Genomic DNA, 21,835 nt, shown 5'->3' with positions numbered 1-21,835 from the left:
TTTCCAGTCAGACAAGAGATCGATATCAATACACGAGGCCATCTAGAGCCATGGCGCAAAATGGAAATGATGCGGGATCCGTGGCGATGCCTCGTCTCGAGGACTTGCTCCGTCACCCCGAAGACTTGGATAAGATCCCCGCTCTGAAAGCGGAATACTCGCGGAAGAAGGCAGCCGTCGATTCGCAGCTAAGGGAAGGTCTGAGTAACCAGCTGGAAACGGTACAGCGGAGTATCAACCTCCTGACTGAAGGCCAACGGCACGTTTCGAAGACAAGAGACGAGTTGCAAGGAATAGACAAGCTATGCGCGGAGTCGCAGACCTCGGTGGATGATTTCTCGCAAATCGACAAGCTGGCTAGGGTGCAGCGAAATTTTGAGGCCACGTTAATGATGAAGAAGGGTCTTGAGAATTTCGGTGCTGACCTTGCCGAGGTGGAAGAACTCTTGAAGGACGATGATGAAGATCTGGAAAACCAGCCGAATCTGCTCAAGGCACATATGCAGATTTCGAGGTTGCGGGATTTCCGGGATGAGGCGATGGACCAGATTCGCAGAGCGGGCGATTCTAGCAGTGAAGATACTCTTGTGGATTACTTTCAGGGACTGGATTCGGTCATTGACTGGTTCGATGATCATCTGGGAACTGCCTGTATGAACCTCATTCCGCTTGTGCAGTCGGATAATCGCAGCATGGTTGTTCGCTTGGCTGTTGTGGTGATGAATGAAGAAAAGAACGACGAGAAGGTGCGGGCATTGCAGGAGGCGCAGAAAGATCATAAGGACCTGGCAAGCCGGTTTAAGTCTATGAATATCGGGCCGAAGACAGTCAGGGGTTACAAGGAGAAGTTCATTCAGGCTATCGAGTTCTACGCTCAGAGCCAGTTTGATTCTACCAAGGAGGCTTTCCTGGGCGAACCGGACCACCTGGACAAGAGCTTCAAATGGTTCTTCAATGACCTTTTCGTTGTCCAGCAAGGGATGCAGTCCCTCATGCCAAAGAAGTGGAAGATCTATCAGACCTACACTAATATCTATCATCGGATGATGCACGATTTCCTTATCGGTCTTATCGATGATCCTGAACTCCCTCCAGATAACCTGCTTGCCATCATCCATTGGACCGAGAAATACTACAAAAAGATGTCCAAATTAGGCTGGAAGCAGACCGATCTCGTACCCAACGTTCTCGACAATCGCGAACCAGAGCTTATTCGACAGTGGCGCAATATCATCATCGATGCAGTCAACGAATGGATGGACCGTATATTCTCAACAGACAAGAAGGCAATGATCGAGAGATCGCCAGATGCCTTGGAACCAAATGCTGACGGCTATTTCCGCACCAAGACGCTCCCCGATATGTGGCGTATGCTGCACGAGCAAATCGGGGCTTCTAGTGCCTCGGACCGTACAGACGTGGTCGAAGGTATTATCGATGCCATGTTCCTTGTCCTGAAAGGCCATCAGAGCAACTGGCAAGCTCTCATTGACGAGGAGAGCGGCAAATACAAGGCTGCAGGCGGTGACATGTCAGAAGGTCTACAGGCGCTACAGGACTGGCTGATCGCAATAGCCAACGACCAAATCGCCTGTATTGACGATAACGACGAGTCCGGCCAAATCGGTTATCTCACTCGCTTCAAGCGCGACTTCGAGCCACTTGTCTCGCCGAAATACCTGGCGTCGACGGCCACAGCCGAGCTTGATGCTCTTCGCGACGGCTACGTTGATCTTAGTACCTATTGTCTCTCGCAGTTTGTTGAACTCATGTTCACCGTTGACTTCAGCGCCGTCCTTCCCGAGTTCTTTACTCCGAAATGGTATGGCGAATTTGCGGTCAAGCGTATCACTTCCACTTTTGAGGATTACATGGCCGATTACTCGCCCGTTCTCCATCCTTCTCTCACGGACATCCTCGTCGAAGAGCTGTCTGATGAGCTGCTCGTTCGCTACCTTTCCGCCATCCGCAACCGCGGTGTCAAGTTCCGCCGCCAGGACCCGTACACAGACAAGTTCAAGGATGACATCCTCACAGTCTTTGACTTCTTCCAGAAGTACCCCGAGTCCTTCGCCAGCATCAAGCAGAAGTGGCGACTGGTCGACTATCTGGTTCGTCTGCTTGAGGCCGACAAAACTGGAGTCGTTGCAGTCTATGAGGCGTTTAAGACCGAGTACTGGGATCTCCAGCTATCGTGGGTGGAAGCCGTTCTGCGGAGTCGTGATGACTTTGAGCGTTCCATGCTCAGTGCGGTGAAGGCAAAGGCAGCCGAGTTGAGTGTCGAGAGAGGCATCGAGACTCTGATGAGCAAGGTCAGATGAGGTTATTTTGTCATTCTCCTTTCGAGATGTTCTAGCAGTGCACACACATGACGTGAGATAAAAAAATACCCAGGTTCTGGTCTGCACAAAAGCGAGGTGTTTGGCGTTTCCAGCAAGTTAGCATGTCTAGTTTTCGTTCCTGGGGCTTTTAAGGATTATTCCCAATCAATACAACATCGAGTCTATCCCATCACCGGTCTACTTGCTCCTTCCTACGTGTAAACGAAAGTTGTCTATACAGTAATCCTAACGAAACATTTCCTTACCTGTCCTCGGCGAGAAGGATGGAAACCCATTGTCAACGAAACATCCTTTCAGTGATCTGTACTCGATATATTCTCCATGATTTGAACCCCATCAAAAGAGAAACAAACCACTAGTTCGACACTTCTGACAACGTATCATGCGAAATGTGCTATACATTTAAAAGCCACAATAACCAAAGATTCGTTCTGCATTTGGACAATTCACTCAAAGGATTCTAATTGCCCTTGCGGTTTGGTTCAACCACCGCTTTTACTGCTAGTCCAGACATTACAGTCTCCAACCCGAGCTGCGTCTCGTCGAGGCTGAATTTGTGCGTTACGCAGCTGGCCAGTGGGAACCGTTGCCAATTCTGCTCAACGACCTTTGAGGCCCGGTAATAGTCGCGAGGAGCGCCGTAAGTGCTTCCCTGGATATGCAAAGCCTTGTTGACCACGACGAAAGGATCGAATAGAACTTCTGCTTTCCCAGCCCAAGTGCCAATGAGAAGATAGGTACCGTTGCGTGCCAGCAAGCCGAGCCCTTCCCTGATAGCGCTGGGATGGCCGCTGCATTCAATGGCTAGGTCGACACCACGATCTCCGACAACTTGGGTGGTGATTCTTTTCGCCCGCTCTCCCATATCCGTGACTTCGTCCAAGTTGATACAGTCATCAGCGCCGAATTCTTTGGCTTTGGCCAGTCGAATGGGATTTCTATCAATCACTACAACCTTCAAAGCACCGGACAATCTCGCCATCATTATGGCAGCCAGTCCAACCGCTCCGCAGCCCTGCACGAGGACAGTGCTGTGAGGTTCGATGTGGCCTTTTCGTAAACGGCCAGTAGCCTGAATGACCGCGGGAAGTGCACAGCCAAGGGCAATATAAGCCTCTGGCGGAACGTCAGACGAGACGCGATAAAAGGAATTGCGCGGTCCCAGAGTTGCATATTGGCTATATGTAGCCCAGGTACCTTCCTTCGCTCGAGCAAGTGCCTCGTAGTTATGCATGAATCCATTCGAAGGACATCCACACTCGTCGTCTAGAACAGTACAGTAGTAGCACTTCCGGCAGGGACGGATTGCAGTCCAATATACGATATCACCTTCGTGAAGTGGTTGGCCCGCGTGATCTGTGATGACTGTCGGGTTCATTGAAATGACTTTTCCTATACCTTCATGTCCAAGCACGACAGGCGCGCGAAGCCCGTAGTCGCCTTTCCAGAGATGGGGATCTGTGCCGCAGATACCGGCTTGGATGATCTCGACATGAATGCTGTCTGCTGGGGGTCGACCAACTTCAAACGGAAGGATCTTGATGGGACTTCGGGGTGTTGGTGAGACGACGGCACATCGGGAGGTTAATGTTGCCATATTCGACGAATACGTTATCTCGGTTTCAAATGGTACTGAGAAATGTTATCGTAGTATGTACATACAATACAGGACTCGGTTCTGATGACATAGGTTTACCGGATTTACCCCTCTATCTGCGTGCCACTTCGGGGAGCGGACAAACTATCTCAAGGTGGATATTCCTACATATTTCGCCTCATGGTGTTCGTATCGGGTGTTTTGGGTGGTATCTATCACGCATATGTCTAGGTATGCTACCTAGTTAGTAGGTACTTGAGGATACAGTTCTTGGGCGGGATTCCTCCAGCATGGCTGCGTCATAACCTCGACATAGATAGCAAGGAGACTCACAATAGCATTGGAGTCTGGACAATCAGCATAGCCAATACTCCAAGTATGATTATTATTATTATTATTATTATTTACCTAGTGAACTAGTAAACTAGATAGTAAACTACTAAATAATCGATCATCCAAGCTCTCCGCACGGCCGCTCGTTTCCCCGCTCTCCGACAACGTGCGCCATCCCCCTTTTGGCCCGCGCTGAAGCCAGCTGTCCGTCTTAGCGAGAAACTGCGCTCTGTTTACAAAGTTGCGACACGGTTCCTAACTAACTAACTAGTTGTCCCAAGCTCTTTTAAATTCCGTTTGCCTCAGGTTGCGCTGGTCCTGCTCGTAATCGGTGGTTCTTGATATCTTCTTTCTTTCTTTGTCCCATTCCATTGTTGTTTGACGATAATCCCGTGGGTGGCTCGCACGTCGTCATCATGCATCTCTCTCCTTTTCTCCTCCTTCTCCCAGCCCTTGCGACAGCACAGGAGCAGATTCCCCTCGGGGAGCGGTTACAGGGCTGGTTCAACAAGGCCAAGTCCTATGTCCCGGCGCCTCCGGTTGTCGCCGAAAAGGCTGCAGAGAAGGTCGCGGAGAAGACAGTGACGCCGTTCAACATCAGTAACTGGCAAGCCAACCTAGAGCCGTCGACAGAGTCCGCGCAGGATTGGCTCATCTTTGTGACGGGAGGAAACAAGACTTGTTTCGGTCGTTGTGAGAGGGCCGAGAAGGCCTTCAATGTATGTGTTTTCGATTTAGATCGACTCAAGCGACCAGTTTAGCTGACAAGTGAGGGTAGGAATCCGTGCTCCTGTTCGCTGCCGACCCGACTTCTCCCCAGCTGGGTTACCTGAACTGTGAGCAGGACCGGGTTCTGTGCTCCATCTGGTCGGCTGGTGCTCCTTCAGTTTGGCACTTCCAGGTTCCTCAGGCCCAGCCTGACGAGGCTCGCCCGACCAGACCTCTGCACATCGTGCCCCTGAACATTACGACTGTCACTCCCGAGACCATCTACAAGATTCATTCGGAGAAGACCTACGAGGAATTCGACCAGTACGATGGCGCTTTCCACCCTACCGATGGCTGGCTCGCCGAGTACGGGCTCAACGTTATTCTGGGTTACGTCCTGTTTGGATTCAGCTTGATCCCCAGCTGGCTCTTTATGATCGGTATCAGTGTCTTCAGTCGGATGATTACGTGAGTGTCCTGTTTCCTAAACATATTTTCTGAGAGATATGATGCTAATAAGTACCAAAGGAGTCGTCGCCTGGCACCCGCTCAGCCCAACCGCCCAGCTGCTGGGGGCGCTAACTAGACAACTGTTATCCGGTGCTGGTTATACTGACGATATTATCTTTAACAAATGTTGTATATAATGGTTAGCATTTATCTAATGGGCGCTCGGATCGACGCAGTGTACGCTTTCAACGTGGATGTCTTGATTGAAAACACCGCTTGGATACATATACCTTGCGCTTTTCTGTCTTTTACCCGGTAGACATTATGAAATGGCAAAAAAAAGGGAGAATTCAAATCTGTTTTTATAGCTTAACCATGAACTAGTATATTATTCACGTAGCTTATCATCTAGAGCTATAACTATCGCCCCACATATGTACTCTACTGCTGTAGCTGCGCAGGCCGCAGAAGCGCGCGGGTAAAGTGACCTCATCTCGAGCCGAAAGCTACCAAAGCTACTTACTACTACTGCAACTTTCCGCTCAACCAAAGCACCGCCGAAAATTAAAAACACACTCCCAGCCGAAATCTCGCCGCATACACTTAACAACCCAAACAAAGCAAAGCACCACAGACAGAAAGGAAACAAATACAATACAATACAATGGCGACATCAACATCACTACCACCCCTAACGTCCTCGACAGCATCCTACGTCGTCGCGACAGCCATCGTCGCTGGAGTCACGGGCTTTTTCATCGGACAGGGCGCCGCGCTGGGTCTGTTCTCGTCGAAATCGACCCAGAAGAAGAGCTGGCCGAATAGCTATGATGTGAAAGTGCATAGGGGGTCTTCGGATGAAGAAGAAAGTGAAGAAGAAGAGGAAGAGGAAGAGGAGGAGGAGGAGGAGGGAGGAGAATTGGCGAATTTCGAAGGGAATAATGAAGAAGTTAAGCTTGTGTTGGTTGTTAGGACGGATTTGGGTATGACGAAGGGTATGCCCTTCCCTTCTTCCCTTTTTGCTTCTGTATCTGATCTGTTTCTGGGACTGGGTTGAGCTCTTATGCTATCTATCTGATTTTGGATGCCTGGTCTTGATTCTTTTGAGTATACTGACTTGCGTTATGATGAATAGGCAAAATCGCCGCGCAATGCGGCCATGCCACTCTCGCTTGCTACAAATATTATCTTTCCAATTCGCCCAATTCCCCTATTCTCCGTCGTTGGGAGCGCGGTGGCCAGGCAAAGGTTGCTTTGCAAGTGAAGTCGGAAGAGGATATACTGCTTCTCCAGGCGCAGGCGCTCAGTCTGGGACTCTGCGCTCGCGTCATTCAGGATGCAGGCCGCACGCAGATTGCCAGTGGTAGCAGGACGGTGTTAGGAATACTGGGACCGAAGAGTGTGGTCGATAGCGTGACGGGGCATTTGAAGTTGTTGTAGATGGTGACTTTGGGTCAGGTCGTACATGGCTATCATGGAGCTGGAGGCCGGATAGGCCTGACAACATTATTGTCCATAAAAGCTCTAGTTGAGCATTAAGCATGATGCTTGTAACTCTTACGATGACAAAAATTACGAACAGGCTCAAATAATTTTAATATATGAACCAGAACTACAAAAATGCATAGAAAGTCAAGTAATGTTGGCATGTCATGGTTTTTCCCTAACCTCACCAGCCAACGGCCTCGGCAAAGGGACTGGGAATATGACGCCGCCAGCAACCAGGCCATCCAGTCGAACTCACCAACCTCCCTTCCCCGTAAGGGGAGAGAAGAGGAAGGGAGCTCAAGACCGAAGTGAAGCACCGGAGCTGGACTTCGCTCTGAGATCTGTCGACCGGAAATTGACACCATTTCCTACACCTTTGAAAAAGGCGTAGTGATGGCTCCTTGGTCGTCGAACTGTCGAGCAATCAACCGGACACACAGAGTCCGTCGCAAGCAGAAGCAAGCAACTTATCCGTGGCCAGGATCGCAGGACACAGATCTGTAGGTTTGTTGTGAATGAAGAAGAAAAAAAAGAAAAAGAGAAAGAGAAGAGAAAACGCGATCTTTTTTATTTGGGGCCTTGAGTGGAGCCGCGCCAGTGAGTTTTCCTGCGCTAGTCTATTTTAGGATCGGAACGGGAAAATATATTCGGCGATTCGAACCTGGAGCCTGGGCGGCTGCTTAAGCCTTAGAGTAACAATAGTTCGCCGTGATACGAGATAGTGATCATTAACTATCAACCTCGCAGTCTCTGGTTGATATATTTCTCTCTTCACCCAACCTACGTCCCAGCCTCATTATTCAACCCGCCAAAATGGCGGATGCTCTTTCGATCGAGCAGAACAACAAAATCCGGGTGGCACTGGGTCTGAAACCCCTTCCTGTCCCCGGTGCTGCCCCCGCCACCGGTCTGACGTTCAAGGAGTCCAAGTCCGACGATGCAGGCTCGGGCTCTGAGCAAGAAGACCCCGGTAGTACACTCGAGTCGCGTTCTGCGCAGGCTGGTGACAACTGGCGGAAACACCAGGAGGAAATAGACGCAAAGCGCAGACGTGATGAGAAGAACGCCGCGATCAAGAGAGCCCGCGAAGCTGCGCAGCGGAATCGTCAGCTGGAGGGCCAGACGCTTGGTGAACTGGACGATGCGAGCACCGATACCAAAACCTGGCTGATGCAGGCGAAGAAGAAGCAGAAGAAGATCGAGAAGGAGCGAGCTCGCAAGCTGGCGGAGGAACTGGCTGAGCGGGAACGTATAGCGGAATACACGGCGGCTGATCTGGCTGGTGTTAAGGTCGGGCATGAAATCGCCGATCTCGAGGCCGGCGGAGAGCAGATTCTTACGCTGAGGGATACTACGATCGATGAGAATGAGGAGGAGGGTGATGAGCTGGAAAATCTCGAGCTGCGTGAACAGGAAAAGCTGAAGGAAAGACTGGAGCTGAAGAAGAAACGGACGGCATATGATCCGACAGAGGAGTCTTCTGGCATTCTGGGCCACTACGATGAAGAGATTGAGGGAAAGAAGCGGAAACGCTTTACGCTTGATGGTCAAGGTTCCACTGCGGAGGAGCGAGAGGCCAAGCGACAAGATGTCTCACAGAAGCTGAAGGCGCACGCCATCAGTCTGGACATTGCTCCCGAGCCCGCCGCTCCGGTTTCTGATTATATGGATATCAGCGAGGTCAAGATCAAGAAGCCAAAGAAGAAGAAGGCCAAGTCCACCCGACAAAGGGTCATTGACGATGACGATATTTTCCCGACTGCCGAATCTACAGGCTCTCCAGCGGGTGCTACGAGTAATGGAGATTCCATGGATGTCGACTCTGCTACGAATGGACTGGCACCAGCAGTCCGTAAACGCAGTGAAGAGACGTCTTTCGTCGACGACGAAGATTTACAAGCTTCTCTAGCTCTGCAGAGACGCGCCGCTTTCAAGAAGCGCAAGAAGATGCGACCAGAGGACCTTGCTCGACAGCTCCGGGAAGAAGAGTCTCAAACTCCCATGGAAACCGGAGAGGAAGAAGAGCCCGGCTTGGTTATCGATGAGACCTCCGAGTTCGTCTCCAACCTACAGAGACCTACACTTCCAGAGCGTCGTGAACGCCGTTCTACTACCCCAGCGGCCCGGGAGCCGTCTGTCAAGGAAGAGTCCCCTGATGTTGACATGGAACGGGTCTACAATGAGGTCGAGGATGAGGAGGAGCTCAAAGAGCGCATCAAGAGAGAAGAGTCGATTAAGAAAGAAGGTGGTGTGCCGCCGGAGATCAGCGTCACCGGTCTGGACGAAGAAGCGACGCTTGACCAGGGTCTGGGGGCCACTCTGTCGATGCTGCGGCAGCGCGGTCTCGTCAAACAGACGGATGCGACCGAGCTCAACTCCCTCCATCGCGACCGCCAGCGCTTCCTGCAGGAGAAGTACCGCCGTGAGACTGAAGCGGAGAAACGGGCTCGGCTGCAGCGTGAGCGGAACCGCACGTCGGGCAAGCTGGACCGCATGTCGGCCCGGGAACGCGAGGAGTATGCTCAGTGGGAGAACAAGCAGCGCGACCAGCAGGAATCGCGCCAGATGGCGGAGATCTTCAATCGCGAGTACAAGCCCGATGTGCAGCTGAAGTACGTCGACGAGCATGGTCGGTTGATGAACCAGAAGGAGGCGTTCAAGCACCTGAGCCACCAGTTCCACGGCAAGGGCAGCGGGCGCATGAAGACCGAGAAGCACCTGAAGAAGATCGAGGAGGAGAAGAAACGGGAGGCGATGAGCGCGCTGGACAGCAGCCAGCACACGGGCATGAACAACGCGATGGGCGACGCAGCCCGTCGGAACCGCCAGGCCGGTGTGAGATTGGGGTAAAGACGGGGAAGACACCGACGATCGTCTGGGGATGTTGTTGATGACGAGCAGCGATAGATAACTTAATGCTAGACTAGACGACGGGATCTCCGTCGCTTGATGACCTGTACCTGTACATAATTAATTACCCAGCGCGGCATTCCGAAACACGCTTCACTGGATACATTCCACGGGCTAGATCAGACTATTCTGCGTAATTGCATCTCCTAGTCACATAAAAGAGAATGCTGGGGATGGACGATGGGTAGGGTTCCCCAGATTTTCTGCTTTTTTCTTTTTCTTTGCTCCGTTCATCTCGAGAACCATAATATCTATGTACCATAATAACAATTAGCTCTTTTTGGCCCGAATCCCGACTGTCGCAAGAAGAAAGACACGGAGCAATCCTTTAACCAGGCTGGGATTAAGCGAGTGGGGTTCTGTTTCGGAGATCTGACGATGTCGGCACTTTTCTTTCTTTTCCCTTTTTCTTTTCTAGCTTGTGATGGTTGAGTCCAGCATTGATGTTTATGCATCTCCCTGGTCGCATATCCCGGGTCACACACAGAGAGTAGTAGATAGAATAGATCTGAATTTTCATCGAGATATCATCAGCAATCAGCAGTAACTAGTTCATAGCAGTAGATAGTGTTTCTCTTACCTAGACTCGACTGGCTCTATCAGATTCAGTCCAACTGTTCTCCGCAGAGAGCGAGTGCGGAGAGCTGGCCGATCCACGGGGGGCGTTTTTTTGTCTCCTGGTCTGGCTGGACTAGAATCGACACTTTTCCCGTTGTGCGCTCACCGGACACAAGACAAAAGTCAAATCCAACGTTAAGGTCCGTGTCAAGCTGTAGTTAACTTAGTTAGTTAGTGAATAAGTAAGTTAGTGAATATTGAATTGGTTAGTTGACTGGTTGGAGACTCTCTAAGCTCAGACTGGAGGTACGCCGCGAAGCGACACCGCTCCGTGACTCGACTCTATTACTCCGGAGCTTCCCTTCCCTCGCTCAACTTTCACTCTTTCTCTCTCTCTTTCTCTTCCAGTCCCGGGTCTGTGCAATTAGTTCTCCATCCATCTCCTTGGTGGTCTATTCGATTCTTGTCGCCTCCAATTAATCGTGTCTGGTTGTTTGAACGTCCGCCATGCTGTCCACCCTTCGTCTTGCCAGCCGCCAGACGGCTTCCCGTCAGTCTGGCCTGCGCACCCTGCTCGCAGGTGTTCGTCCGGCCTCGACTTGGTCGAGTGTCCCTCAGGGACCTCCGGTGAGTTGGGATGATAAAATCATCACATGCTTAATGAGCGCAGACGGCTGACTGCAATGGTACTAGGATGCCATCTTGGGTATCACGGAAGCCTTCAAGGCTGACTCATTCAAGGAGAAGATCAACCTGGGTGTTGGTGCTTACCGTAAGGGAGATCTTGATCATCTTTTTTTTTTATTATTTACTACTGGAGCCATCGTCTGATTGCTTGCTTCTCGCGTAAACAGGTGACGACCAGGGCAAGCCGTACGTCCTGCCCTCCGTCCGCGCCGCAGAGGACAAGATTGTCAACGCGCGCCTCGACAAGGAGTATGCCGGTATCACTGGTGTCCCGGCCTTCACAGCGGCTGCGGCCAAGCTGGCCTACGGCGCCGACTCCCCTGTGATCGCAGAGGACCGTCTTGCCATCACTCAGACCATCTCCGGTACCGGTGCTCTGCGCATCGGAGGTGCTTTCCTCCAGCGTTTCTACCCTCACGCGAAGAAGATCTATATTCCTACCCCCAGCTGGGCCAACCACAATGCCGTCTTCAAGGACTCCGGCCTCGAGGTTGACAAGTACCGCTACTACAACAAGGACACCATTGGTCTGGACTTTGAGGGTCTGATTGAGGACCTCAAGGCCGCTCCGGCCCAGAGCATCATCCTGCTCCACGCCTGCGCTCACAACCCTACCGGTGTTGACCCCTCGGAGGAGCAGTGGCGCAAGATCAGCGACGTCGTGAAGGAGAAGGGCCACTTTGCCTTCTTCGATATGGCCTACCAGGGTTTCGCCAGTGGAAACGCTGACCGCGATGCCTTTGCTCCCCGTTACTTTGTCAAGGAGGGCCACAACATTGCTCTCTGCCAGAGCTTTGCCAAGAACATGGTGAGTGCAATCGACATATCAACACTCTTCTGAGTCTGCTGACGCCGTTTCAGGGTCTCTACGGTGAGCGTGTTGGTGCTTTCTCCCTCGTTTGCGAGTCTCCCGAGGAGAAGAAGCGCGTCGACTCTCAGATCAAGATCCTCACCCGTCCTCTATACTCCAACCCTCCCATCCACGGTGCCCGCATCGCCTCGACCATCATGAACGACCCTGCCCTGAACAAGCAGTGGCTCGGTGAGGTCAAGGACATGGCTGACCGCATCATCAAGATGCGTGCTCTGCTCAAGAAGAACCTGGAGGACCTGGGCAGCAAGCACGACTGGTCTCACATTACCAGCCAGGTTGGTTTTCTCTGATATGGTTTAAGAAAGATGCGGTGCTAACCAATATTGTCCAGATCGGAATGTTCGCCTACACTGGTCTGAAGCCCGAGCAGATGGACGCTCTGGCCAAGGAGGTGAGTTTTCTTTTCAGATCAAGTCTATCACGATTACGTACTGACTGTTTGTAGCACTCCGTCTACGCTACCAAGGACGGCCGTATCTCCGTTGCTGGTATCACCACCGGCAACGTCAAGAGACTCGCCGAGGCCATCTACAAGGTCACCGGCTAAACGCCCACCAAAATAATTCACGGAACGTTGAAAATGGGGTTTAAAAATGCTGTTCATGATCGATGATTCATCCATTCGGGGCCCCTTGATGTACTGATATCCTAGCGGTTTCTGCTATACCTGCCACGTGCCTTTTCCCGCAGAACTGATTTTACGTTTTCCTTTTCGGCGATGTCCCCGTTTGTACTGTATACTATCCTGTTTTCACTACCAGACTCTAGAACGGATAAATGGTAGATGGGCCAGGGCTCTGGATCACACAGGTTTTATGATGGGATATTTTCCGCAGTATTGAACATTCCAGGTGCAATAATCCATGGGGTCTGACAAGTCCCACTGTAGATAATTGTACACTATTCAATGGGCGTCCAAGCTTGAACATTGTTAGATACCAAGACACATAAGACTCGGAACAAGATATGTCTTGAGCATAACAATACGTTAGATATTTGTATATCGTCCTTTTGCACATGCTTCTAGACCTTCTAATAGTGTAGTGGGGTCATTAATTACATGCCGTGTCACTCTTAGCGTATATTAGGTTTTCAGTATGTCAACTTGATTTATATTAGATATAACTACTACAAGCTTCCCTTTTCGCAGCTAGCAACCGACACGGAGGACGAATAATCATAAGCAGGGGGGGAAACTCCATCGCTATCAAGTTCAGGCACAGGTTCCATTGGCGCCTCGACCCGTCCAGCCGAATATGGATGTCCTTTTGTCTTTCCAGCCTCAGAAGCATCGACACTCCTCTTATCAGGCAGTATATGAATGTCAGCATCACTCACAGAGAACGTAACTGTCTTCTCGGCACATTCCAGAACTATACTCGCATGTAACCTGTATGAGCGACAGATATTGAACGTCGAAAATGACGGATCTGGATGCTGGAGAGAGATCTGTCCGCATGCACCACTGATGTCTATCTGACCAGTAGCCGGTATTCGCAAAGATCCCTCCGAGAGAATATTCTTGGACTCCTCGACGTCTCCTACTAAGGAGCCTATAATCGACGGCGATGACCACGCCACCGTTCGAGTCAGCAGCGTGAGAGAAACCGACTTCAAGAAGACCGTGGGAGCGACTGATGCAACTGTCGAGTCTTCCAACATAGGCTGGATATCTAAAGTGCAGACCATGGGATCCGATTGATGAAGGCACGAGGAATAATTGAATATGACCCGAAATTTAAACACGGGCAGCTGACTCGGTGATAGCCACGATGTCATCTTTTCCCGGATATCAAGTTTCCTCCCTCGATTCTCCGGTAATAACAAGAGACTTCTGATCGTGAACGTCTCCATTCTTGATGCGGACGCATAGCCTTTCTCTTCTTCGAACGGAACTGGCGGTATGAACGTCAGGGGTATCACTTCATGAAAAATCAACGATTTCCTCCCCACAAGCATGCGTTGCGTCTTCGACACGTCCACCTGAATCTGATACGCCACGACGGATTCTATCTCCCACAACTCATTTTCCACATTCGCCATAAACGTCGGCGGTAACGAATGCGTTGTTGACTCTGCATCGAACGGTATTTGGCTTGACCACTGGCTCTTACCCGAGCGCGCTTGAACATGTGTAGGAAACGTGAATTCGAAACGCCATTCGAGTGTCTGCGGAGGAAGTGTGCCATCGATATGGACTAGGATCTTTTCTTTCTCGAATAGTACAGCTTTGCCGCGATATGTTGTTCTGGGGGCGCCGACGTGTTTCACTTTCTTGATCTTGGTCTTGGCTTTTCCCGAGAGCGTGATTCGGATGTCTTTTACTTCGATTTGGGTGAGGGATTCGAGGGTGACCCGACCGCGGATGGTTTCGCCTCCGGAGTATGAAGGGAGAGGGTTGTCGAGATGGATGGTAAGAGGCATGGTGGCATTCTGCTGCAGGATGCGACTCTCCCAACGCACCATCAAGGAGGGGGGGCCTCAAGGCATTTATAAATAATCGTTGGAAGGATACCTCACGGACAGCAAGTCACTCGAAGCTACCTAGGCCGTAGAGAAGTAACTTTAACATTTTAGCGCTCGACCCCTTAATCCCATATTATTATTATTATCACCCAGGAGCCCTTGACAATAATGTTTTCAATTAGTACTCTATAGGTATCACACCGTGGATCCACACGGGTTCCCGAAGACCTAAAGAATCCTCTTCTATTAGTTATTATTGGCAATTCATTTTCGGCCGTTGTGCTAATTAATCCGCGTCAAAACCGTGGTATATTTATCCCTGAGTAGGAAATTATATCGTATCCGTATTCTCAAGGGCGGGCGTATCGGGAAAGTGGGTATGGTATGTTAAAGATAAGTATAAAACAGTCCCGCAATGAGCTGTTCCAGGTTTTTTTTTTTTTTTTTTTTTTTTTTTTTTTTTTTTTTTTTTTTTCAAAGTAAAGTGCTGGATCTTCGTGGAGAAATAGAATGAATATATGGGTCGTATGTGCGAGCTGTGGGTGCAAAAAATGATTTTATATTGATTGAGCATTTGCGCTCTATATTGTTGAGATCTGTGAGAATGTATAGGGTGCTAGTTAAGTAATGCTGCTTGGTAAGACTGCTGAGCTAGATTCGTATAACACTAGACGAAGGCTTCGTGCCTTGTATTAGGGACTGGTGTGGAGTTCTTAGGTGGTCATCGTCTGGAGGTACAAGAGGGTTATTTTTTCACAAAATGCTAGATCGCGAGATGAAGTTAACTAATGTAAGCATACTCTAGATTTATGGACATATCAAGACGAAAATTCTCTTGCGCTGAAAAGGGGGTAAATTGTATGAAATCCTAAACTCTGACTCGCTAGGATATAGTCTGTGGTGTCATGTTCGCTTTATGTTGATGTTCCAGTATGATCAGTATCGACAGTTAACTTCCGTCTGTGAAGTCACCTGGATAGATGAATCTGCTCAAACGTGTATCCCTAAGTGCCATCTCCGATTTCTGAATCGCTACAAACCTCCGAGGAGTTGCAATTACTTCACCCAGCGACAGACCTTTATTTGATATTAATTTTGGAAGATCTCCTGTCTTTATTGGCAAGCATACCTTGTAAATAGTCGAAAAGAGTATTCACTTTCATGATTACCTTTTTATTCCTTTTAGTGCTTTGCGGGTATATTGATATCCGTTCTCCTGAATTGCTGGTCGCAGTGACATTAAAAGCAACTCTTGAAGCTGGATCGCTATCTAGAGCTGTTGCGACGTAAACATTTGGGTTCCGGATGCCAGGAGGGCTAATATCCATAGTGACCACGAACCCTCGATCAAAATCGATGTCTTTATCTTGATTGGATATAATCAAATTTACTTCCCAGACATTGATTTGGAAAGTATTGGGTGGTCTTATGCAATTTTTTCCCTTGTAAAATCGGCCATTCAATAGTTCCTTCATTGCATTGAGACTTATTCTCGGTCGATAGTAGAGGCTCCTGGGATCATCCGCTCCTTCATCATCAGGATCTTGATCATCAGAGAAGGCTGCACTTGCTTGATTCTGCAGTAAAGATTCAACATTATATTCTTCAAGGTCCTCAAACACGTCTTCTTTCAAGACATCGTCAAGAAGCGCCGGTTCCTTTAAGATCTCATCAAGCTTCTGAGAGCGCATCAAGGCGTCATCAAGTTCGGCGTCCTCGAGTCCAGCGTTGTTGAGTTGAGTGCTGTCGGGTTGACTACCAGAGCTCAATGAATTAGATTTTTCGCTACTATGCAGCGACACGCGTGTTTTTCTGTAGAGCCTCCTAGATCTTTCTAGTTGCTCTAGGCTGAAGAGTGGGATACGAGTCTCATGTCCTTGATAAAGCTCCCGCTTCGAACACGGATATGTTCCCTTTGGTTTCCTAGGAAGGCTCACTAATAGTAGTAGAATGCCACGGATCATACTTCCACCGAGTTTTGCAAATTCTAGAATAGCATCTTGATGAACTATTCCTTTCAATGCAAGCCAATCGAGGAGAATTGGGTCAAGGGTTCCAATAGTCATTGGATCGCATTTTGAGTCCCGCTCATCAGCATATTGCGTAATGATAAAGCGATATACAGATTGGTTTGCCATAGAATAGCCCCGGATCTCCTTTGTATCCAGAATTACTGTTACGAATCTCAACAATTCGCCAAATTGCATGCATTGCCTCCAGTTTGTGGAACGTAAGGAAGTCAATGAAAACGGTAACCGTACATATAGTCGTTTGATTTCAGCCCCAGTCTCCTTTAATTCAATATAAGCAGAGTAGGAATACCCTTGAAGTTCGATTTTAATAGGAGATAGTCCAGGAGACACAATGCTCCTTTCGGCATTTAGACCGCACAGTAGGATCACGCGAAGGTTAGACTTCTGGATAAGTTTGGAATGGACTGATCGGATAACTTGGTCTTCAAGTGCGCTTTCAATCAAAGCAGCGCTGTTAGATAGAAATGCATGCTTTAGATGTGTAGGTCCAAATCAGGGAGTTATTTTGGTTGAAGCCACAGTTCATAAGAATTGGTGGAACTGCCGTGATATTGTTTCTGATAGAATATTCGCTTTCTGCTCTGTTGACAGGGCACCAATCTAAAACAATGCCAATTTTCGCCGCAAGTTGACCGAATGGTCGTATTAAATCCGGTCCGCTGGAAACAGCTTCGATAGAAGATGATGCTTCTTTCATTAAGCTCACCATGTCTTCAGGCTGTGATGAAACCAAATTAATCTCTGCAAAATCTTGAATAGGATTGGGCAAATCGTATCCTTCAATTGCTTTTGCCAGAGCGATTTTGTAGTAATCTCCATTGACTTTCCGTTGGATACGGCGTTCTAGATTATTTGAAGATCTTATAAATGAATGCAGCTGTTCCTGCCTGACTTTGGGCCATTGTTGAACTTGCGGGTCGGGAGAATCTTCGAAACCTTTTGTATATAGTCGCCTGGTTGACCTACTAACTTCAAGTCCTTGGAGTAGGGGTGGAAGAATATTGAGGCCTACATTCGCATATTCTGATTTGTCCGCATCTCCAAAAAATTTCTGCAGTGCAGCATTTGACAAAGTCTGAAACGCTCGACACATAACCATCTCAAGGACATTACTCAGAAGCAGATGCCGGCAAGTTTCGCTTTCGTCGGAATCACTCAAAGGTATACTCCAGAGAGGAATGAAACCCATTGATCTGTGACTTCGTGCTTTAGAAAGGATATAATAATGTAAAGTAGACTGATCCCGTTTGAAATATGCATCCATATGCTGTTTTATGCGATGAGCGGGTTTCGACGATTGACCGACATAAGCGCGCCAGTATTGGCTGTTTCTCAGATCCTTGACGTAACTTAGGTACCCGCTGTGGGCTGGCCAGTGTGCAGGATCACTACACCGAATATCGTCCAATCTTCTATGTGTTAACAGACCTCATCGATACCAAGTTAGATGCTCGAATTGTGGACTTACGTCTGAGGGGTGACTCTCTTGCCTTCAAGAGACCTGATTTTTGGATGGATACATCTGAGGGTTTCCGAAACTACTGCTTTTAACCCCCCGAGCATTTCAATATGTCCCCAGTACGATAGAATATCGAACTCTTTCCAGACTTCCAGGTGAAGGTTCTCGACTAAGCTAGTTGTGATAGCCTCAAAACAAGGAATAATAACCTCTGGCTGAACAGAAAAGGATACCTATAAAGTAGAGCGTGAGATACTTGCTATCCTGACAGTCCCAGGTCTCTGGGCCTCTGGCTTACATCGTTCTCCTCATCTTTGAACTCAGGGTCATCTGGATTAAGTGGTCTCATTTCCACATGGTTTCCAATCAGTGCTTGAGTATGGTGGTTTGGTGCAGTAGTCTTAACCTTTTTGGATCTTGGTGGCATTTTGAAGTTTAGTATGTGTGGTGAGTGTGTCTTGAAGGAAGCGGTGAGAAGCTTGTTCTATTACTAATCTAGGAAGCCCGGGAGATCCTATATAGGATTCTCCCGGTCACGTGATCGCCAGTGCAAAGGGGCGCCCAGCAGGGACCACTGTAGGGGGGATCCAACATGTCTGACATGGAGATTGAGCTACTTTTTGGAATAAGGGTTAATGGCAATAGTCAGTGTCACCACTCTAGGGAGAATTCTGCCATTTGAGCCCGCTTTGTGTGTAGCTATTAGATGGCAACACCCCTTTTAGTGGGAAGTAATATCATCATCCTATCCCTCGTTTGGGTAGGTCATTCTGGTTTCACCAGGACTAGGTACCCGCTTTGTCGTCCTGCTAACTCCTAACGCCCACTTTATTAAATACATCTTAATCCCAGATCCCCTTACATGCTTTCTTCTGGCATAGCTCTCCCCTGTACAGTGTCACAATAATTGTTACTCTAAATACTTAAATTCATCTCAACGAGATCATTCATTAAGTCTCAGTCTTTAGCTATATCTGCAGGGAGGTCTATAGTAGTTTAGTAAACCGCTCGGTTGTCCATGTATTCACTTCGGTTTCTACTACGCTCGTTGTTAGAAGCTACCTGGTTGAGTATCTTGACGCCTGCAGTCAGACACTCGGAGACTTCCCCGTCTCCGAATACCATAGCAGTCGAGCGCTAGCGAAACTATGCCTACGGTATGTGGCCATCCAGCGCAATACTACCGCTTTGTAGAGTTGTCAGTAGTCCAGATGGATTAATAGCCTGCTTAGGTATTTGCCATTAGGGAATCGTTAGGTCTGTTTCGCTAGGAACTAATAAATTAATTCAGAACGATTCCATCTAACTGCTTTCTTCTTCCTCTTTTCTCGAAACTATCTATACGGTATCTTTACGTTTTACTTTCTACAGTCATATAACAGACCTACACCTTATAATATACAGAATCCATAAACACCGATCAAAAAGAAAGCTAGAAAAAAAAAATATTCCGGCTTTATATGGATACGAACCAAAATACCCCAGAACCACGTGACGAAGAGGCAAAAAAAGATTGAGTGGATAATTGCCCCCACGCGGGATCGACGCGGGCCTCAACATATCGAGGTATGATACAACTAGGATCTATTAGTAACAATGAAATGGGAGCTGTTTTTGAGAGGTACGTACGTGTTGCGCTCTACCACTGAGCTATAAGGGCTGTTGTTGTGCTTGCGTAGCGATTTTAGGCATTTTCAATTGCAAGTTCGTGTAGGGTATCTAGTTATGATTATTGAGCGCGGAATGATAAAATAAAGAGAGTTTTTTTTTTTTAGTACTATTAGTGCTTCATATTATATCAATGTGATCTAGCATAATACTCAGACAGGCTATTGTTAGAAAACAACCCGTCCGCTCAGCAGCTCCTACGCGAGAGACTCCGTGCCATGGCGCGATACCCAGCGCATGTTGTACCACCACTGAAAACGTGTCCTTGGATTACTTTACGATCAGAAATGCGTGCGCAGCTCGCTAGAACCTAACTAGACCTCGCTATAAGCGCGCAATTAGAGCGTTGCGAAGCGCACTCGACTACGAGTCTAACCTCCGACGCATTCGCCCACAGTGACCCCCTCGACTCTCTAGCCAGCACCCTCTCTGGCTCTGACACTGCCTTATTCCGGGACTTATGCGTTATCTAAACGATTAACATGTCTAGCCTGAGTTCACTTCCCATGAGTCAGTTCCAGGGACTGTTAGGGATATTTTTAATTGAGAGAGCATGGAGCTATATATATCCCGGCGATTTGCCCTGCCGCTGCGTGAGGTATATAGGACAATTAACGTCGTCCACTTCATTGAACCCGATATAAGTGAGATGAAACGGTCCACGTGCTGGGTACTGTAATTATCGCTTCTACAGGTATGCAGTGAGTACTGGAAATATGTATATATATGCGGTTTTCTTAGTTGTCTATAAATCCACGGGCAAAATAATAGGATAGGCGCAGTGCAAATAAACAAAACATAATTCCTGCTCACAGTCTAAAGAACCACCAGATAACCTCTGTCCGTTGAGCAGTAGTTAACTCTAGGAACTATGTTTCCTGTCGGGGCAGCTAGGTATCTATCTCACTTCCCCACTAAGCAGAGCGCGGTATCGATATGCGCAAACGCAACTAGATCAAAATTTAACCCTTTCTCTGATTTTTGGTAGCTATAGGAATTCATCTACCCCCTACCGTCTATAGAACTCGCTTATCCGTGACCGATTGATAAGTATATATCTCCTCACGACGAGGCTACAGTACACACATCGCAAGTCACGTGGGTATCTATACTACAAATGCTAATTATAGTAGAGTAGGCACTGCTTCAGGCATGCGGGGGAGGACCAATGAAAAAAAAAAACGAAAAGAAGAAAATTGGTTAGATAGAGAGATTGGAAAAAACAAAGGGCCTATCGCTTCCGATTAGTCGGATATAGGAAGGGGTCTTTTGAGCCGGACCAATGGTACAACAAACCTGTGAGGATGCTTTAGAATAGAATCCAGTAAGATGTACTGTACTATAGTATTCTACAGATTCATTAGTAATAAGGGTAAGCGGGGTTTTGATCAGTTTGTTCTCTTCTTGTTTTTCCCTCTCACAAGGTATCGGGTTTGACGTCACGTATGCACAGAGTGATAGTCACTTCGTGGAGTATGGAAAAGCAAGGTAGGTCCTGTATTATTGTAGCCTGTTATGCGGAAAGTGATTTCATTATTCCTTCATCGGACATCCTGATAAGAGTCCTGATACAGATATACCATACTCGTGGAGATGGATTCCCGAAATAGCAACCAATCTCTTTGAGTGAGGGACATGCATTTCAGGGGACCAATGAGGAATCGGATTCTGCCTCCGATGTTGTATATGATTAGAAGGACAACGAGAGCGGGGGTTTCCACCCTTCCAGAAATTCTTGCGAGATGTTATCCATGGTCACGGTGAGAACCGTGGAGAAGTCATCAAACTTTCCAAGTTTTCGGGGAGGAATATCCGCACGTGAGCGAGTATTGAATCCCGAAGAGATTCCCAATTGAGATCGATGATAGAGTACGTAGTACGAAGAAGTACTACTTGCTTGGTCTTGGAACGAAGCGATCACTGGTAATCTTTCCGATTCTAGTTTAATGTATAAACATCCAAGAGGACAATAACTAACACCAGTTATGCAAGCGCGGCTGCTGACGACTGCTTTACCGCAGAATCAGCTTCGTGCATGGCCTAAGCCCCGATAGTCAAGGAAGGGCGATAGAATACGTCTAGATCACCAATTGATCGGGGTTTCCAACGGTGGATACCCAAGCCCAATATGATATGATCCTCAAAATAGATTTAAGGAAGCGAGAAACCGATTTGAGGAGCTCCCTGGACTCGAGTGTCCTATCCGTGTAAGAGACACCCGCGGGGAGCCAGCGGGCAAGCAGCCGTTTAGAGTACAAGCAA

The 21,835-nt window shown here is 48.4% G+C and overlaps 7 protein-coding genes and 1 non-coding gene across 8 annotated transcripts; 4 read left to right on the top strand and 4 right to left on the bottom strand.

Annotated features, from left to right (window-relative positions):
- Window positions 1-50: 50 nt before the first annotated feature.
- C8Q69DRAFT_487964 (putative exocyst complex component Sec6) lies at window positions 51-2,321 on the top strand (the record flags this gene model as incomplete). Its single annotated transcript, XM_028632023.1, has 1 exon — window positions 51-2,321. The coding sequence occupies one exon, from the start codon at window positions 51-53 to the stop codon at window positions 2,319-2,321; it is 2,271 nt and encodes a 756-aa protein (XP_028482967.1).
- A 241-nt stretch (window positions 2,322-2,562) lies between these two features.
- On the bottom strand, window positions 2,563-4,336 carry C8Q69DRAFT_67230 (putative alcohol dehydrogenase). The gene has a single exon (XM_028633904.1). It carries the CDS (start codon window positions 3,937-3,939, stop codon window positions 2,803-2,805), a length of 1,137 nt encoding a protein of 378 aa, XP_028482966.1. The 5' UTR covers window positions 3,940-4,336; the 3' UTR covers window positions 2,563-2,802.
- Window positions 4,337-4,378: 42 nt separating this feature from the next.
- Window positions 4,379-5,815, top strand: C8Q69DRAFT_529892 (hypothetical protein). Its single transcript, XM_028633709.1, has 3 exons — window positions 4,379-4,991; window positions 5,051-5,448; window positions 5,509-5,815. The coding sequence occupies exons 1-3, from the start codon at window positions 4,689-4,691 to the stop codon at window positions 5,564-5,566; spliced, it is 759 nt and encodes a 252-aa protein (XP_028482965.1). The 5' UTR covers window positions 4,379-4,688; the 3' UTR covers window positions 5,567-5,815.
- A 279-nt stretch (window positions 5,816-6,094) lies between these two features.
- Window positions 6,095-9,768, top strand: C8Q69DRAFT_406231 (putative DNA binding protein SART-1; the record flags this gene model as incomplete). Its single annotated transcript, XM_028628111.1, has 4 exons — window positions 6,095-6,425; window positions 6,566-6,863; window positions 7,610-7,619; window positions 7,666-9,768. 4 exons carry the CDS (start codon window positions 6,095-6,097, stop codon window positions 9,766-9,768), a joined length of 2,742 nt encoding a protein of 913 aa, XP_028482964.1.
- Window positions 9,769-10,399: 631 nt separating this feature from the next.
- On the top strand, window positions 10,400-12,603 carry C8Q69DRAFT_67153 (mitochondrial TPA: aspartate transaminase). The gene is made up of 6 exons (XM_028633903.1): window positions 10,400-11,013; window positions 11,080-11,158; window positions 11,241-11,881; window positions 11,935-12,222; window positions 12,279-12,338; window positions 12,393-12,603. The coding sequence occupies exons 1-6, from the start codon at window positions 10,894-10,896 to the stop codon at window positions 12,492-12,494; spliced, it is 1,290 nt and encodes a 429-aa protein (XP_028482963.1). The 5' UTR covers window positions 10,400-10,893; the 3' UTR covers window positions 12,495-12,603.
- Window positions 12,604-13,042: 439 nt separating this feature from the next.
- Window positions 13,043-14,627, bottom strand: C8Q69DRAFT_475918 (hypothetical protein). Its single transcript, XM_028631225.1, has one exon. It carries the CDS (start codon window positions 14,411-14,413, stop codon window positions 13,076-13,078), a length of 1,338 nt encoding a protein of 445 aa, XP_028482962.1. The 5' UTR covers window positions 14,414-14,627; the 3' UTR covers window positions 13,043-13,075.
- An 875-nt stretch (window positions 14,628-15,502) lies between these two features.
- C8Q69DRAFT_446810 (hypothetical protein) lies at window positions 15,503-18,332 on the bottom strand (the record flags this gene model as incomplete). The annotated part of the gene is made up of 6 exons (XM_028629162.1): window positions 15,503-15,520; window positions 15,583-16,917; window positions 17,153-17,382; window positions 17,413-17,834; window positions 17,915-18,138; window positions 18,204-18,332. 6 exons carry the CDS (start codon window positions 18,330-18,332, stop codon window positions 15,503-15,505), a joined length of 2,358 nt encoding a protein of 785 aa, XP_028482961.1.
- Window positions 18,333-19,431: 1,099 nt separating this feature from the next.
- Window positions 19,432-19,565, bottom strand: C8Q69DRAFT_t110. Its single transcript has one exon. It is a non-coding gene; the product is annotated as a tRNA-Val (tRNA).
- Window positions 19,566-21,835: the final 2,270 nt, after the last annotated feature.

Source organism: Paecilomyces variotii, assembly GCF_004022145.1.
Source record: "Paecilomyces variotii strain CBS 101075 chromosome Unknown C8Q69scaffold_10, whole genome shotgun sequence".
Taxonomy (NCBI): domain Eukaryota; kingdom Fungi; phylum Ascomycota; class Eurotiomycetes; order Eurotiales; family Thermoascaceae; genus Paecilomyces; species Paecilomyces variotii.
Note: the sequence above shows the minus strand (reverse complement) of the source record. Positions and strands in the feature narration are given on the sequence as shown.

What these genes read in the sequence shown, in the direction of transcription:
- C8Q69DRAFT_67230 (XM_028633904.1), bottom strand. Translation starts at nt 3,939, where the DNA reads ATGGCAACATTAACCTCCCGATGTGCCGTCGTCTCACCAACACCCCGA.
- C8Q69DRAFT_475918 (XM_028631225.1), bottom strand. Translation starts at nt 14,413, where the DNA reads ATGGTGCGTTGGGAGAGTCGCATCCTGCAGCAGAATGCCACCATGCCT.
- C8Q69DRAFT_529892 (XM_028633709.1), top strand. Translation starts at nt 4,689, where the DNA reads ATGCATCTCTCTCCTTTTCTCCTCCTTCTCCCAGCCCTTGCGACAGCA. An exon ending in GGGCCGAGAAGGCCTTCAAT is followed by an intron (nt 4,992 to 5,050) that starts GTATGTGTTTTC and finishes AAGTGAGGGTAG; the next exon opens with GAATCCGTGCTCCTGTTCGC. An exon ending in GTCTTCAGTCGGATGATTAC is followed by an intron (nt 5,449 to 5,508) that starts GTGAGTGTCCTG and finishes TAAGTACCAAAG; the next exon opens with GAGTCGTCGCCTGGCACCCG.
- C8Q69DRAFT_67153 (XM_028633903.1), top strand. Translation starts at nt 10,894, where the DNA reads ATGCTGTCCACCCTTCGTCTTGCCAGCCGCCAGACGGCTTCCCGTCAG. An exon ending in CCTGGGTGTTGGTGCTTACC is followed by an intron (nt 11,159 to 11,240) that starts GTAAGGGAGATC and finishes TCGCGTAAACAG; the next exon opens with GTGACGACCAGGGCAAGCCG. An exon ending in AGAGCTTTGCCAAGAACATG is followed by an intron (nt 11,882 to 11,934) that starts GTGAGTGCAATC and finishes ACGCCGTTTCAG; the next exon opens with GGTCTCTACGGTGAGCGTGT.